Genomic DNA, 17819 nt, shown 5'->3' on the forward strand with positions numbered 1-17819 from the left:
GTCTGGTTTGGTTCTGCAACCCAACAAGACAGACACAGACTTCAGAGGATAATTAGAACTGCAGAAAAAACAATTGCTACCAACCTGCCTTCCATTGAGGACCTGTATACTGCACAAGTCAAAAGAGGGCTGTGAAAATATTTACAGATCCTTCAAATCCTGGACATAAACTGTTTCAACTCCTACCCTCAAAACGACGCTATAGAGCACTGCACACCAGAACAACTAGACACAAGAATAGTTTTTCCCCAAACGCCATCACTCTGTTAAACAAATAATTCCCTCAACACTGTCAAACTATTACTAAATCTGCACTATTAATCTTCTCATCGTTCCCATCATCCATCTCCTTCCACTTATGACTGTATGACTGTAACTTTGTTGCTTGTATCCTTACGATTTATATTGATATTGATTGTTTCCTGATTGCTTATTTGTACCCTATGACTATCATTAAGTGTTGTACCTTATGATTCTTGATGAAGGTATCTTTTCTTTTATGTACACTGAGAGCATATGCACCAAGACAAATTCCTTGTGTGTCCAATCACACTTGGCCAATAAAAAATTCTATTCTATTCTATTCTATTCTATTCTATTCTATTCTATTCTATTCTATTCTATTCTATTCTATTCTATTCTTAATCATATTGCATTAGCAAATGCCTTGCATTGAGTATTACTGTATATTGTTTTATTCCAGGTTGTACCATACTATAGTATTTTGATTTTCCTGTTCAGCATTTAGTTATAATTGCACATTACCACTATTAAATAGTTCAGTTGCTGATAAAATCTCACATTTATGACATCAAATTCAGTTGCAGGATCTTTGCACTTTTACATGGTGAAAAACTCAAATGTTTCTGTTCTCTTTTGTATGCAGGTATTGCTTCTAGACTCGAAACTCGCATGACTCCTCTGATGCCAGCTCAAGTCACCAGGGTAGCGGCTATCTCATCACCAGCTGTGACGTTCATGGCAACCAATTTGGTGGATCAAACATTAGCAGGTGTGTTTATGTGTCACTATACTGATTATCCCGCTAAAACATATGTTGTGTATTTGCATACATTTCAACCAAATTGTTTCCTATGTTGTACAGTAATGAAAAACCCCTCTGCTAACAGAAGCATTTTTCAATTGAACTAAATCTAGCATGGTTACGTAGCAACTGTTGTCAATTGAAGAACAGAGGCGGTTTCTTTTTTACAAAGTCTGTCCCAGAGTGGGTCTTTTTTTTCTTTTAGACCTTGGAATCAAAGAAGTGATTTTTTTTCTATTTTATTAAATAAGACTTGAGCAGTAACATTTTAAAATTCTCCATCACTTACAATGTCAGCTGCAAAGGAATACCTCTATTTATTAGAGTAGAAGTATTACAAAAGCCACATCTCCACTAAAATGTGTTTTCATGGTACAGAAATGAATATATTTGTTATGTATAGAATACATATAGTTGTGTTAAGCCCTGCTAAACTAACATTTAGATCAGGGGTCTCATGGTGGCTGAGAAATTCTGGGAGTTGAATTCTAGGAGTTGAAGTCCACAAGTCGTAAAGTCACCAGGGTTGGAGACACTTGCTTTAGATAACCTTAACTTCAACTGTTCTGGAGCGAAACTTAGAACATTTATATTTGAGTGGGCTTTTTCAAGTAGTATGATTGGTTGAGGCCCTGTGGGCCCAGAGTATAAATTACAGGAATTTGCCTGTTGTAGTTCCATTTCATTGAATCAATAAATGCTGTTGTATCTATGCCGCCTGTTCTTGCCTACCGCATTCCCCAACATAATAATATCTATATGGTTTCTGTGATGACTGAGCAATACTTTGAGACCCATATTTCTCTCTTACCTTCTCATCATATTAACATATTCCTTTTTATATTTATTTACCGTCCTTTAAACATATATTTATTCATATCTTTCTGCTCTACCAGGCACATAGCACACATGCATATCCCTATGTCATAATTTCCTGGGATGTCTCCACTTTCCCCAGGATGGCCTCCTCCTAATTCCAGGGCTAATACATCAGCCTACATTCATATTTTTCAGTAAACACTTTAGTATATTTTCACTCATTGCAATTATTTTAACTCTTTTCTTTTTCTAAAAAAAAAAGTTAGGTTATAGACAGGGTTGGCTTCTGGGGACTTGCAGGGCTTCGGGAGAACCTCTAGCTAAGATTCTGTGCAGTTCAGAGAACCTCCAAATCCCACTCCTGGCTGGCCGTGCCCACCCCGGCCCGCCCCTCCCACGAGTCCTCACGCAGCCTGTTTTGGATGCAGGTAAGTGCAGGGTGCGCACGGAGGCTTGGGGAGGGCGAAAAACAGGCCTACTAGAAGTTCGGGAAGGAATCTGGGAAGAGGAGCTTGGAGAGGCTGTTTTTGCCCTCCTGGAGGCTTGAAAAAAGTCTCTGGAGCCCAGAGACGGCAAAAATGCACACACACCCATGATGCAGGAGGTTGGCTAGGCCACGCCTACCATGGCCATGCCCACCCAGCAATTGGGCAGAGAACCCGTTGCTAAAATGGTTATAGAGTATTATAACAATACAATAAAAAAGTAAACAGAAGAACAATGGTGGGGAGGGGAAAGAGGGAAGTGAAGTGAGGAAAGACAGGGAAAAAGAAAAAGAGCCATTGACTTCCGACTCTCTCTGTTACAGTAATATAAGGCATTGACATCAAATCACAGCTATTTGCTTTTCCATAATAGTATGAACAAGTCATTCTTATAAAGATCTTTCAGTCCAATCTGTAAAACCCAAAGTCAAAGTTACATTCTTTTCCAAATCATTAGTTGTTTTAACTCTGATGCGGAATTGGTGTGTGCAAAATCTTATTTATTTTATTTATTTATTTTTCAGATTTATATACCGCCCTATCTCCCTAGGGACTCAGGGCGGTTCACAGGCAATTAAAAACAAACATATAAATACAATTTAAAATCAGACATAAAAAACTTATTCAATAGCCAGATTGATAAAAAACAATATAAATACTAAGAACCCCATTAAAACCAATAAATTTAAAAACTAACCCAGCTAACCCAGCTAAAACTAATCTTCTGGATAACTCAGTGTGGGATGAGACTAATTAATGATTAGATTTAGCAGAGTCTGAATTTCAGTCCTTTTGGATGCTGTCTGTTGATCCTCCCCCCTTTCAGTTTAGATTGGAATCTACCACATTCAATTTCTTATGTATCCTAACATACTCTCCACCTCTTGCTTTGTTCAAAAGCTGCACCTGTTTCAAACAAGAATGTCAGCACATCAACTGAATTAATGCATTGGGAATGTAAAAGAGCCTGCCTTTTTAGACTTAAACAATAGAGACATCTGATTCTGTTTGCATATTTCGCAGCTGCACCTCGTTAGTTAGATACCTTGCCTAATCCTGTGCCCAAGTCTTCAGGTTAAGTTTTTTCCACCGGCTGCTGCAGACTTTTACAAGTTGACAAAAGAAAGTGTTTTGCAACCACAATATTGTTAGCATGCAAGCTAATGTGGTAGAAATACATGCTTTAGAGATAAAGCTTTTACATTTTTACGTTTAGGGTTCAAATTGTTTGAGATTGAGTTTAATTGTTGATTAGAATTCCATTCTGGAAATCATGACCAATTTATAGGAATGAAATATACATTATTTCCTTTGCTAGACCTTTGCTGTACCTTTTGGTGTTTGGGTATATTTTGTAGAACCTGAGATTTTTTGTGTGATTTCCTAGATCAGTGGTTCTCAACCTTTAGAGTGCTGTGACTCCTTTAATACAATTCTCCATGATGTGGCGACCCCTTTAATACAATGAGTCCACGGCTGACTGTCGGGAGCGAGTCATTGGCCCCGATGGAGAGGGTGCGCAATTTGGGTGTTCTCCTGGATGCACGGCTGTCTTTTGAAGATCATTTGTGGCCGTCTCAGGAAACTTTCCACCAGGTTCGCCTGGTCGCCAGTTCTGCCCCTTTCTGAACCGGGATGCCTTGTGCACAGTCCTCACGCCCTTGTGGCGTCTCGTCTGGACTACTGCAATGCTCTCATGGGGCTCCCTTGAAGGGCATCCGGAGGCTGCAGTTGGTCAGAATGCAGCTGCGCGTGGTGATAGAGGAGCCCTCGTGGCTCCCAGTGACACCTATCCTGCGCAGGCTGCACTGGCTACCTGTGGCCTTCCGGGTGCGCTTCAAGGTGTTGGTGAGCGTCTTTAAAGCGCTCCATGGCATAGGGCGGGTTGCACGGGACCGCCTGCTGCTACCGAATACCTCTCACCGACCCGTGCGCTCTCACAGAGGGACTCCTCAGTGCCGTCGGTAGCGACAGTGTCGTCTGGCGACACCAGGAAGGGCCTTCTCTGTGGGGCTCCCGCCCTCTGGGCGAACTCCCCAGGACTTCGTCAACTTCCGGACCTCAGACCTTTCGCATGAGCTCAAAACTTACTTATTTATCTCGCTGGACTGGGTTAGTTTCTTAAGTTATGGGTTTTAATGGGTTTTATCTTTAAATTTTAATTGTGGCCAATTCAAATAAGTTTTTTATTAGTATTTTAATTGTATCTACAATGTATTCTTTTTTACTTGGCTGTGAACCGCCCTGAGTCCTTCGGGAGAAGGGCGGTATACAAATTTAAATAATAAATAAATAAATAAATAAATTCCCCACGATGTGGCGACCCCAACCATAAAATTATTTTCGTTTTGAATTTATCGCGCCTGAAGCCTTATTGGCTAGCGATCTGAACTGCTTGCGATTGCCTTGAGTGTTAAGTCTGGGCAGTAACGAGGCTGGAGACCAGGGTAGTGACAACAGCTCTTTAATATAGGATGAACCCAGCACCCGGGCTGGGGAAAAACCTCTCCTTAAATACAGTTTAGCCGGCGGCTTCAACCAATCAGCAACGTGCTTGTTTCCCGCCGAAACATTTAAAGATACATTACACTCCTTCCCTCCCAGAAAACACTTTACCAATATTTACATGATATTTACATATTATTTTTCCACGTAATCACGCAAATAGACTGGGCGTCTCCTGACTCTTTCGGACCTGCGCAGTTCATTCCCTGGGAGTGGGTCGAGCTGACCGGAGGGGCTGTTTGCTCCTCTCAGCTCCTCCTCTAGGCCATCCGGCCCTGGATTATTTTCCGAGTTGTCCCTGCTGTTTTCTAATGGAACCTGTTGGCGTCGCTGGACCTCCTGGAACTCAGCTAAGTCCTGCGATTTTCCCGGGTTTGAGTCAGCTGTGGATTCAAACATTGTATAGTCAGGGCCTGTTTCATCTAATTCGGATTGTTCGGCTATGCGTTTTCTTATTTGGTCTATGTGGCGCCTCCATACCCGGCTGTCCTTTATCTCCACCAAGTATGATTTTGGACCTGTTATGTTTAGGATTTTTCCTGCTACCCAGGTCGGGCCTTCACCATAGTTGTGTGCCCACACGATCCTATGTTATCCCTCTTGTTTTCAAGTCCCCTTGTAACCCTCCGGTGTATAGTTTGGATTTAAGCGGTCTAGTGGGCACCTGAGCTTCGGCCCATTAATAATTCTGCTGGGCTTCTGCGGTTGTGACACAGGGGGTTCTGTGTTGGACGGCCAGGAAAACATCGATTTTGGTTTGCCAGTCGCCTGGCTTGAGTCTGGACAATGCTTCTTTTGCGCTCCGGACGAAGCGCTCTGCAAGGCCATTCGTCGCAGGGTGGAAAGGCGCCGAGAGGGCATGCCGGATGCCCTCTTCTGCCAAGTACTCCTCAAACTGGGTTGCCGTGAATTGCGGGCCGTTATTGGATACTAGCGTGTCGGGCAACCCATGGGTTACAAATAGGTGCCGTAGGACTGAGATCACGGCCTCGGCTGTCATGGATCTCATGAGAATGATTTCCAGCCATTTGGAGTAGGCATCGACTACTACCAGAAAGGTTTGGCTGTGGAAGGGGCCGGCAAAGTCAATGTGGATTCTAGACCAGGGCCCTTGGGGTTTCTCCCATTCCCGAACCGGGGCCGTTGGGGGTAGCGGTCTGGTCTCCTGGCAGGCCTGGCATTTCCCTACCCTCTCAGCAATTTCCGAGTCCATTAAAGGCCACCACACATAGCTTCTCGCTAGACCCTTCATCCTCACGATCCCTGGGTGACCCTCGTGGAGGAGATCCAACACCCTTTTCCTCAATTTCTCTGGGATCACCACTCGATCCCCCCATAGCAGGCATCCCCCTTGCGCCGAAAGTTCCCCACATTTCTTTACAAACTCTTTAAAAGCAGCTCGCCCAGCGGCCACCCTCTTGTACCCAACCAAGTACAGTTCTCAAAATAATGTCGGTATGATGCGAGCCACCTCCTTAGGCGTGACTGGGCCAGAGTCAGAGAGTCAATTAACAGTATGGGCGTCCCGGGTGGGGTCTCGATCGCCCCTGGTAGTGGGCATCTGCTTAAGCGTCTCCGCATGCCCCAACTCTTTTCCTGGCCGATGCCGCAGTTTATAGTAGGCGGCTAAAAGATAGTCCATCGGGTCAATCGGGGTGAAAGTGCCACAGGCGTTGGGCGGTTGCCAGCCAGTAACCCTAACAGTGGTCTGTGGTCTGTAACAATTTCAAAGTCTCTACCAAAAACGTATTCGTGAAACTTTTTTACCCCTGACACTATAGCTAGAGCTTCCTTATCCAACTGACTATAGTTCCTCTCTGTCGAGGACATTGTTCTGGAGTAGAAGGCTATTGGGGCTTCTGTGCCATTTGGAAGCCTGTGGCTGAGCACAGCACCCACCCCGTAAGGGGAGGCATCGCAAACTAATACCAGTGGCATTGTGCTATGATACTGAATCAGTAAGCTATCGCTCGAGAGCAGTTTTTTTACTGCCTCGAAAGCCCTCGCTTCCGTCTTTCCCCAAGACCAAACGGTATTCTTTCCCAGTAACTTATGTAGCGGCTCGGCAATGGTTGCCTTATTTTTCAAAAAGACTGCGTAAAAGTTCACTAGACCCAGGAATGCCTGTAGCTCTGTTTTGTTTTTGGGCACTGGAGCCTTTCTTATTGCCTTGACCTTGCTCTCAGTGGGGTGGATTCCTTCCTTGTCTATTCTGTAGCCCAAGAACTCTACGGATTCTACCCCTATTTGGCATTTGTTCACTTTAACCTTTAGACCGGCTGACCGGAAAATGCCCAAAACTTTTCTCAAGCGCTCCCCCAATTCTTCTAAATTTTCGGCCGATACCAATACATCATCAAAATAGGGGACTACCCCCGGGAGCCCTTGCAGAAGTCGCTCCATTAAATTTTGAAACAGACCAGGTGCCACACTCACCCCAAACTGTAACGGGTACACTTGAAAGCACCTCTGTGAGTCACAATTGTCTGGGCTTGGCTGTGTTGGCGTCTACAGGCAGTTGTTGATAGGCTTGGGCCAAATCTAATTTGGCAAAAACGTGCCTTGCCCCAGCGAGTGCAGCAAGTGTTGCACGGGGACCGGGTAGCGCTTTTTGCAAGGCTTTGTTTAACGTTGCCTTGTAGTCAGCGCAGATTCTAACTGACCCATCTGGTTTCACTGGGGTGACGATTGGCGTCTCCCACTTTGCATGATCGACTGGCACTAGTATTCCCTGACTGATGAGTTTGTCTATCTCCTTGTCAATCTTGGGTTTAAGGGCAAACGGGACCCTCCTTGCTTTTAACCGTATGGGGGCTACCTGGGGGTCTAAGTTGAAAGAAATAGGGGTCCCCTTGTACTTGCCCAGGCAGTCCTTGAAAACATCTTCGAATTCGTCCATGAGTGTGTCTTTTAGGTTAAAGTCATTTCTGTAGATGCCAGTCACTCCCATGCCCAATGCTCGGAACCAGTCTAGTCCCAACAAGCCTGGCAGGTTCCCTTCGACTATCGTGATGGGCAGGGTCTTCTTGTGTGGTCCGTACTCGACGCGGACGGAGGTTGTCCCTCGAACAGGGATGCGATTACCCTGGTAGTCTTGAAATTTTAGTCGCTGTGGTTGCAGTTAGCGTTTGGTTATTTTTGGCAACGCTTTCGCAAAAGTGTCCCAGGACCTGATTGTGATCGCTGACCCTGTGTCCACCTCCAGTCGGCACGGCACTCCTTCGATTTTCGGTTTTGTGAAGATTTTCTTCTCTACGCGGGTTGCTGCACGACCCACTTTCACGGTCGTTCGATTAGACTTCGCGCCCTTTTTGTTTTGACCAATCGCGGGTCGCCTTTCCGATCCCGCGCTCTGATTGGTTGGTTTGAATTTTCGGCGGGAAGGTTGGGGTGCTCGACAGACTTGAGCCAGGTGCCCCTTCTTCTCGCACCGCCGACATGTAGCGTCCTTGAACTTGCATTGATGACGCTGGTGTTGCCCTCCGCAACTTCCGCATTCGTCCCGGTCTTCCTTTCTCGGTCTCCCGGTGTGAAAAACTCCTTCCTCATCCTCGCCATCTGATTCGGTCTGGACTTCTTCGTAGTGGACCGGAGTTGATTTCGCGCTCGCCGTTGGCGTGAGCGGCTTTTGTAGGGTTTCCGCCGCTTGGGTGGACATCTCATGAGCTCTGGCTTTGTCCAGAGCGTTTGCCAGCGTTAGATTGCTTTTTGATAGCAGCCGCCTCCGCAAACGAATGTCTCTGACCCCACGGATGAGTTGCTCTAACAGTTCCTCATCCAAATCTCGGTACCCACAATCCTTGGAGGCTTTCCTCAGGGCGGCCATGTAATCGCTGATGGATTCGCCCTCTTGCTGTCTGCGCTCTTCAAATTCAAAACGCCGTACATATTTGGACGGTGTTGGCGCGAAATGGTTCTTCAATAGATTCTGCAGAGTTTGCCACGATACCGATTGTACCGGCGTTGGCTCTGCCAGGGCTTCTGCGATGTCGATGACCTCGGGACCGCAGTGGCTCAGGAAATACGCCCTTTTTCGGTTGTCTGAAACTCCTTGCAGTTCGTTCGCCTCAAGGAAACTCTCGAAACGAACTGAAGAAGAAGATAAAGTTCCTGCCACAATTTTTCCTTTTGGGAATTATAATGGATTGTACAGGGATTGAGACTAAATTGATTTTGAACTTAATAACAGCAGCAAGACTGTTGATTGGACAATACTGGAAGAAAGAAGAGATACCTACAATAGAAGAATGGATATTGAAAGTTATTAATTTGGCTGAGATGGCTAAAATCTCAGCGTTTTTAAAAGACAATACGCAGGAAAGACATTTAATTGAATGGAAAAAATGGATTGATTATCTACAAAATAGATATCAGATTAAGAAATATCAGATTGCCTTTGAATAATTAGAAAGTTATTTTATGTAATGGGGAGGGGGTTGGGAGACGAAAAGCTTTGGATGTGGTTATTTGGATTGGAAGGGAAAATTTTATTCTATGTTTGGTTTATGTATAACTTTACCTTGTGATTGACCGGAAGCGGGGGTGGGGAGGAGGGGTGTTTTTTTTTTGGGAGGGAGGGGGAAAAAAGGGGGAAAAATGTTTTTGTTTTTTTAAAACTCTTTCAATAAAAAAAAGGAAACTCTCGAAACGGGTCATGTATGTTCCCCATTTCTCCTTGGACGGGTCAAACGGTGCGGGCGGTGTGTAGCTGGCCATCGCTGCGTTTCCGCCCTGAATTTGCTGGGTTCGGTCCTTTTCGTGCGTTCAGCTCTTTCCTGGTGCTTTTAGCCTCGAGATCCCACCTTCGTCGCCAGTGTTAAGTCTGGGCAGTAACGAGGCTGGAGACCAGGGTAGTGACAACAGCTCTTTAATATAGGATGAACCCAGCACCCGGGCTGGGGAAAAACCTCTCCTTAAATACAGTTTAGCCGGCGGCTTCAACCAATCAGCAACGTGCTTGTTTCCCGCCGAAACATTTAAAGATACATTACATTGAGGATGGAGGCATTAAAGCGGAGACTCCTCCCCTATTAAGTTTATCATGACTGAAGCCAGATTAGGCTAGCGATAGAGTGATTGAAGCTGGCTTGAGAGGGAGACGTCAGAGCAAAGATTTTTCTTTTTTAATTCATCGCGCCTGAAGCCGAATTCGGCTAGCGATTTGAAAAGCCTGCAGCTGGCTTGTGGAGTCAACCACTGGAGCGCGATTCTTCGACTCACAAGTATACTTCCCATATTTACGATGGTCTTAGGCGACCCATGGCAAATCGTCATTCGACCCCCAACGGGGTCCCGACCCATAGGTTGAGAACCGCTGTCCTAGATCATTGTAGAATAAGGGATTTTTTAGGGGGAGGGTGGCTACTTGGAGTTTTTGTTTTAATCCAATATTACAGGCAGCACTTTTGAGATGGATTTATGTTATTTAAAGTTTGGCATTTTATTTTTAGTGATTCAGGCTTGAAGGTGATATTATCAGGAAGAAACTGAACCAAAGATGCATTTTGGCCAGTTTTGATAGCATCTCACTTGACATACACACAATTGTGTGTTCTCACATAACTGCTTTCCTATCCATCACTGCTCATCCTTCAGTAGAGCTATCTACAGATTCCTTGCATTCCAGCCTTTCATTCAGCCAATATAATCACACCTAAAGCTTCCTGGTTAGCTTTTATGGACTGATTATCTGGCTAGAGGGAAGAGGGAATGAGTAGAAAGGAAAGGATGAAGTCCAAAAATCAGCAGGAAGGAGAAATATCAACATATCAAGTTGAGATCTTGTTAAGTCTGTTTCTCACAGCAATAATTATAGAATTATTTCTGAGGAGAATGCCCTTCTCGTATTCAATAGCCTAGCAATTTCTAATTTCAGCTCTACAATGGTCTTGGGGAATAGTCTTGGAGTATCCTGAATTTAAAGTCTTGGGGCGTGATGGTTTGGACCAGTGGTGGGTTGCTACCAGTTCACCCCAAATTGGGCAAACCGGTGGCAGCGGCGGAAAGCTCTGCCCACTTGCCTGGACATATCTGCGCATGCATGCACAGAAGCGTCGCACGTGCACAAGCAACCACGAACAAACTGGTAGCAAACAAAATTGAAACCCACTACTGGTTTGGACCAGTATTTGCTTTCCAGATGACAGGTACAGGAAATACCTGTAAGGTACTTAAGGGGCGTGCATAAGAGCACAAAAGTGTCTACTGTTCCTGTCTTATTGTTTCCTTTCATTATATCAGATTAATATAGTTATTGCATACTTTTGCTCATATATATGCTTATATGATATGTAGTTATTTTATGTTGACGCTTGTGTATATTGTTGTGACAAAATAAATAAATAAAAAATAGACATCTCCACGAGATCTTCCAATTAGAAAAAAGGGCCTGTACTCTGTTCTCTCACGGGTGTATGTCAGGAGCCAGGATTCAGATTCAAGCTCTGGTTCTGACAATGTTGCTCCTGCTCAGTCAGTGGGTAGTCAGCCTCAGGAATCTTCAAGCCACGATTCATCATAGAAGGCTGAGCAATCATAGGCATCTCCTAAATCAGTTGGAGCAGTCAGACGATGACGCTCATCAGCATCAGACTTTGATACATGCAGCCACAAGCAGAGCAATGGCAGTCAATGAGGCTTCTCACTAGGCAAAGGGCACGGCCTGAATAATTGCAGCCAGCTGTGTGCAGGCAGATTTATGTAGCTGCTGCGTGTTCAATCTCTGTTGGAAAGAACCATTTGAAACCCCTGTTTGTGATTCTTGTTCCTTTGTTTACTTATAAATCCTTGACGACTGGATTGGCAGACAACCCAACTTGGTGCTCTGACTTCTTGGACCACTTTATGGCAGCCTAAACTTCAAACAGATTTATTCAGGGCCTTTTGTACAGACCCTGATTTACAATCTTGTCTACTGTTATCTCCTTGACTCCATAGCAACTGTGTCTGAATGTGTATGCCTGCAACCTAGACAGAACAGATTGGTGTCTGGGAAGTGCCCTCCTTGGTAAATCCAAAGGAGCTTCCCTAATACAGGTAGTCCTCGACTTACAACCACAACTGAGCCAGAATTATGGTCATTAAAGTTGTTGCTGTTGTTAAACAAGGCAGCCATGCAATCCCGGCTCTTTCCACTGCAGTCATTATGTGTGGAGCATAGAGTGCCTCAGGGGTTGTGAGAGGTCCTGGGTTGCTAAATGAATTTTCATAAATCGAGGACTACCAGTATCATCAGAAGCTGTGCAACAGAGACAAACTGGTTTTCAGATTTTTGTTTCGGGGATTATATTTATTTAAAACATTTGTATGATTATCCAACTCAATGGGACTCTAGAGGGTTATATAAATGTTTTAAATAAAAATAATTAGAAGAATTTACTCTCAAAACCTAAAATGTATATCAATTGGTATGAGTCTTTTTCTACAGGTATGATCTGATTACTGTAATAAAATATTGAATCCATTAGAAGCTCATTTAATTCTCCCTAACTGAAGAATTAAATAAAAATAGGATTGCTAAATTATCTGATTGGTACTTCTTTCCAATAGTTATTTCCTATCTCAGTTGCCATACATTACAGATGTTCTCAATTATATGAATTGTTGTCGTTTCTTTTTTGAACTGCCCTGTGTTTTCTTGTCCTGGTAGGGATATAGATTGACAGAAATGCAATCTACTTTACTACCTATGCTGGATGGAAAGAATTCCTATCCATTACTGAGTTTTTTAAAATGTCCATTAAAAAACAATTAAACGCCTATTTTCCTAAAATGGGGAAGCTATACTATACAACTTCAGCTAATGGCATGGTTGTTAATAATAAGTCTGTGAGAAACTTTTATATATTTATAAATATATAAAATATATTTATATATTCATATAAATATCCCCCAATGAAACATTTTTAAAAAGTTCCTCAATTTAGCTCTTGTTTAAAAACTATTCTATTTAGAAAGTGTAACCAGTTTCAGAAGCATATTCCTTTTCAGATACATCACTCCGAGAGTTTATATGTGTGTCCAGGTGGAGATTGTTGAACGGAGAGGGATAAATACCAAATGGCATTCAAAGCTGTCATCTATATTGTGATGAAATCCATTGTGACAGATGTTGCAAAACCACTCCAGGAGATAGCCATGGTAGATTTTTTTAAAAAAATATTTATATTCTTACCAACTCTCCCCTTAGCACTTTTTCATCTTTTTTCTAACTTGGCATGATGGATAGCAGGTAATGGGTGAGTGGGAGAATCAATAAGAAAATAAGGTGACAGTAGGTATAAGCATCAATAAATTCACATCACTCCATGTACATTTAGAAAGTGGTACACACATATTGTAGATACTTGGAATGCACAATCTCCACACACAGACCTTGGGATAACACCTAAGAGCCTCTACGAGTTAAACCCTAAGCAGCAATGTTTCATAGAAGTGGAAAATTATTAAGATCATGGGGAATATTTATATTTTGACTGGCTTTAATTTCACTTAAAATCAGCTTGCATAAAGAAGGGAAAACATAACTTCATAGTTTACTAAAAATTATTCACACAGTTTGGTATTATTGACATGTATTGGCAACAGGATTTCAGATTGGAGATTTTGAAGCCCTATCTAGAAATGCCAAAGGTTAAATCTCAATCTTTTGCATGCAAATAGGTGCTTTTCACAAGCTACAATCCCTATTTAGTTCTGGAAGAATTATAGTCACAAAAACAAAACAATTCCAATTCAATGTGCAATTTTCGTATGCAACCCGCAATGGAAATGGGAATAATTTTGAGGCAAGCTCTTTACTGGAATTTGGAGTACATTATTCCCCTTTCCATATGCTTTATATAATGAGAACTTTCTGGGTCTTTTAATCATAACCAAAGCAGAATGAGTAAAGCAGATATCTCTAGTTTTTTTGCCAAAATAAAGATCAATAGCTTGGGCCGAAGGTGAATCATGCATTTCAATAGCATTGGGTTATTGTGCGAAATCCAGTAATAGAAACAGAGGCACGGTAGATTCATTGTATGTGACAACTTTTTCCCAAAAGGGACCTATTGATTTATTGTTTGTAATCTGTATATCATTGTCTCCTGCATCCATGATTGCCCCTGAATTCTGCCATTAATCACAACTTGTTCTTTTATCAGCAACAACTAGAGGCAAATGTGCTGGGTTATGATGCTTTCTTTTTTAACAGGAAAGAAGCATTTCAATCAACCGCCATTCATTTTTTAGTAGTTTGGTTCTGCCTGTCACCTGAGACATTTCATGCTTTAAGGGCCCACGAATCAATATTTATGAATAACTAGAATGCTCCATGTCTGCTTCCCGCCTGGAAAAAAGAGCTGCTTTTGAATACATTTGCAAAAACATGACAATTAAGATACAAATATGTTCATAAGCCTTTATTGACATAATAAGAATGAACAACTGGATTACTCATTGGTTACTGCGTAAGACTGATTGTTGCCAATATTTTAGTTACTGTGATTTAGAATATTTTGATTGTATTATACCTTTTAATGGAAAGAATTTATAACCCTCTGTTGTTACATTTCATCTAAAAAAATATTGAAATGGCTGTTTTTGTAGTATACTGGCTGAAACGATCATTATTCATTAGACAGTATGTTTTATATTCACTCCTGAATTTCATTATAATAAATTACTTAAAGGCTCTTTTTATTCTCTAACCAAAGTTAGAGGATTCTTTTAATTCAGCATTTCCCTTCATATCTCAATAGTATTTTTCTTGCTTGCAAGGGATTCCACTTTGTCATACATTTTATTGTCTTTATTAATTTTATAGTTTTTGAAGATTTGCACAAGAAATTAGAAATGGCCTGCTCTTTCTTTTCTATCTCATTTCTAAGGATAAAAATTTCTCAATATTTACAGTTCTATCTACTGTGTGTGTGTGTGTGTGTGTGTGTGTGTATGTGTGTGTGTGAATATAGCCACCCACTTCCCCAAAACAACCAATGATTAGCAATGGATTTTAAGCTATCTTCCTGGATCACATTTATAGCAACAATCTAGTTACTATGAAATTAGTTGGCTGCCCAACTAAATATAATTATTTAATATATCTATATTTTAAAAATGACAATTTTTAAAAAAAAATCAGATATAATTTTTTTCATCTGTAATATTTTATATGATGTGAATTAGTTTAAATCTGTCCTATTAGTATGACATATATTCACATACCACTCTATTTCCTCATTTGTGTGTGTGTATATGTTTATAAAGCCTGAAACTGTCATATATTTTTATTTCCATTCAGTCATGTCCAATTCTCAGAAACTGCCTGGACAAGTCCCTACAATTTTTTGGCAAGGCTTTTTAGAAGTGGTTTACCATTTAATCTTCCTTGGGCTGGGAGAAAGTGACTGGCCAGAGATCACCTAGCTGGTTTTGTTACTAAGGCAGGACTAGAACTCATTCCCCTTGTTTATAGCCAGATGCTTTAACCACTACATCAAACTGGCTCTCTCTTGTCTTGTACATGCCCCTAACAAAAAAATATTTTGTTGACTGCTTTCCATATTATGTTGATTTTAATGAAATGTTTCATCATATGGAAAACTTTCATTGTCCCTATATACTGTACCCTCAAGTATCAGCCCCACTATGAGATAGTCTCAAACTGGCTATCAATCTTTAGAAGCTGACTGTTAAACAAACACTCCTCTAATAATTCTTATACAACCAACTAAGTGTCCACAATGCAAACAAAAACCAAATCCAACTTCCAAAGATGAATTGACCAGACAGGATTTTGGACAGAACTCATAGAATGGCAACATTCTTCAATAAGAATTTATCAATAACTTAACCATTCTATCTTACTCCAAGAATTCTAGTCATGCTTTATCTTGGTTGTCATTTCACAGATTCCTGCTAAGAATGCTACTAGAGGCATACTGGTTCCTTGGAGTTTGAGTCCTTGGGTCAGAATATGATGGTTCCTTTGTAAACCTAAACTGTAGACAACACGTTTACATGTGTTGCAGATTCAAGCAAATTTTAATTTAGGCCAGGAGTTTTAAAATTCTTAGAATCTCTTAAGTCAAATTGCTCCTGCCCCATATATACTACATCAGCATAACTGAGACTAGACTAGACTAGACTAGAGTAGGTTTATTTGCTGTGTGATTGGACACAGAAGGAATTTGTTTCCAGTGAATCTCTCAGTGTACATACGAACAACAAAATGATAAATCATAGATTATAAATCCTAAAATATAATCATAAATCATAAGATGTTAACAATATGTGTCCCAGGATAATGTTGCAGGATCCAACCTGGGTTGATCACCGAGACCAGAACATTCTGCAAAAGAGAAGTTCCCTGAGGATGGGCTCCAGCATGAGTCCGAAAGCTTGGAAGAATAAACCTCTGTTCCTGGTGACTGATCCAGATTGGATCCAGTTCCTTAGCTTATATATCCATGCCATTGCTAAATTATGTTATTGTGACAATGCCCTAGATTTGTTTCCACCCTAAATTCATGGTTGTTATCTTTAAAAGAGCAACAACAGACATTTTCCAGTCCTAAGAAATTAATAATAGCAATAAATCCTACCACAATTACTAAACATTTCCTCTGAATAAACATGAATAGAGTGGACCTATACAAATGGATGTATTCTTCAGTCAGTTTTAGCCTAGTAATGTACTTTGCTTTTACAAACCCATTCTCTGTTTTTGCACTGTTTATATGAAATAAAACAAGACTTCATAACCTCAAATGAATTTTGATTGCCTAGTGTTTTGTGTTGCTTTCAAGCTGGAGTTTATTTGATGACAAAATCGTGAGCATTAGTGGAAGATCACAAAATGAGGAATACTTAGGGATGTCAAAGTGTTCTGCTGCTTAAGCCCTTTGAGAGTAATTGAATAGGCTTAGCTTTGCTAGAACAGGCAAAACATCAAAGCCAATTATGTTTGCACAAAAGTCCTGGGCATGCAGGTTGCTTTGCACATCTCTATAACTGTTGCAAAATTAATAGTTGTTAAAGGAATATTTTCTACAAATCAAAACAACTCCAGTTTTCCTGTTGTCTCCCAAATTTACTTTCCAGCAGGCATATTAAGAACCTATTATTCAAAAATGTTAATTGGTCAGAGACTGTATTTTCTAAACAACACATTAGTTGCTCCTGCAATTTTCGATAAGATAAATAAAATGTCAGGGACGTTAACCAATCTGCAGATTAAAATGTTGAGTATGTGTAATTAAACAGAAGTGGGCTGTTTGCTTATGATCTTTTCTAAAGACCTACATGGCCAGTTTTGAGAATTCACATAGTTTATCATTCAAAATAGGTTGGATTATTTCACAATTTTTTTCTCCCATCAAAGGATGGCTTAGTTAGATTTTTTATATGAAGGTATGTTTTTAGGACTCTATTTGCAGCCCTGAAACCACTTCCAAACAGAAGTGAAAAAGTTTTCTGTCATTTTAAACACTGACAAAACTCCTAGGTTTAGAATTAGCACTGAATAGGTTCAGCAATTTTTCCTATTTCTTCAAGAGAAAGACAAATGGCATTACCTCTCCTTCACTGAATACACCAGATGTTCGTGATTCAGGAGGAATTCAGTATAGTAGTTTTGTGCTTGATCTAACAACCCATGCAAGCATGGTATGTAGAAAAGTGTCCTCTGTGCTCTTGAAGTCTGTTTCTGACAAATAAAGCTTCAACATTAAACATCGTATGTTTAATATGATGTTTAATCATAAACATGATTAAACAATGGCTGAATAAAATAAACAATGGCTGAAGTCTCATGGGTTCGCCACATCTCTCATAATTCTCATATTCTTGTGGCCTTTCAGGCATGAACACCAAAATCTCATGTGATTTCAGACATTTTTTAAAATAAAAAGTAATTCCTATGAGCTTCATCCAAGTGGAGGCTGTAGGCTTCGAAGTGTTGTAACCCCCAAAACTTTAAC

The 17819-nt window shown here is 41.2% G+C and overlaps 1 protein-coding gene across 1 annotated transcript in view; it reads left to right on the top strand.

The window, feature by feature from the left end:
- Positions 1 to 17819, top strand: part of TCERG1L (transcription elongation regulator 1 like) — a 228374-nt gene that overhangs the window by 144156 nt on the left and 66399 nt on the right. Inside the window, exon 5 of the mRNA XM_058189233.1 lies at positions 887 to 1012. Coding sequence (XP_058045216.1) covers positions 887 to 1012 — 126 coding nt within the window. The remainder of the gene's footprint in view (positions 1 to 886; positions 1013 to 17819) is intronic.

The sequence above is a fragment of the Ahaetulla prasina genome, chromosome 6 (genome assembly GCF_028640845.1).
Source record: "Ahaetulla prasina isolate Xishuangbanna chromosome 6, ASM2864084v1, whole genome shotgun sequence".
In the NCBI taxonomy this organism is placed as follows: domain Eukaryota; kingdom Metazoa; phylum Chordata; class Lepidosauria; order Squamata; family Colubridae; genus Ahaetulla; species Ahaetulla prasina.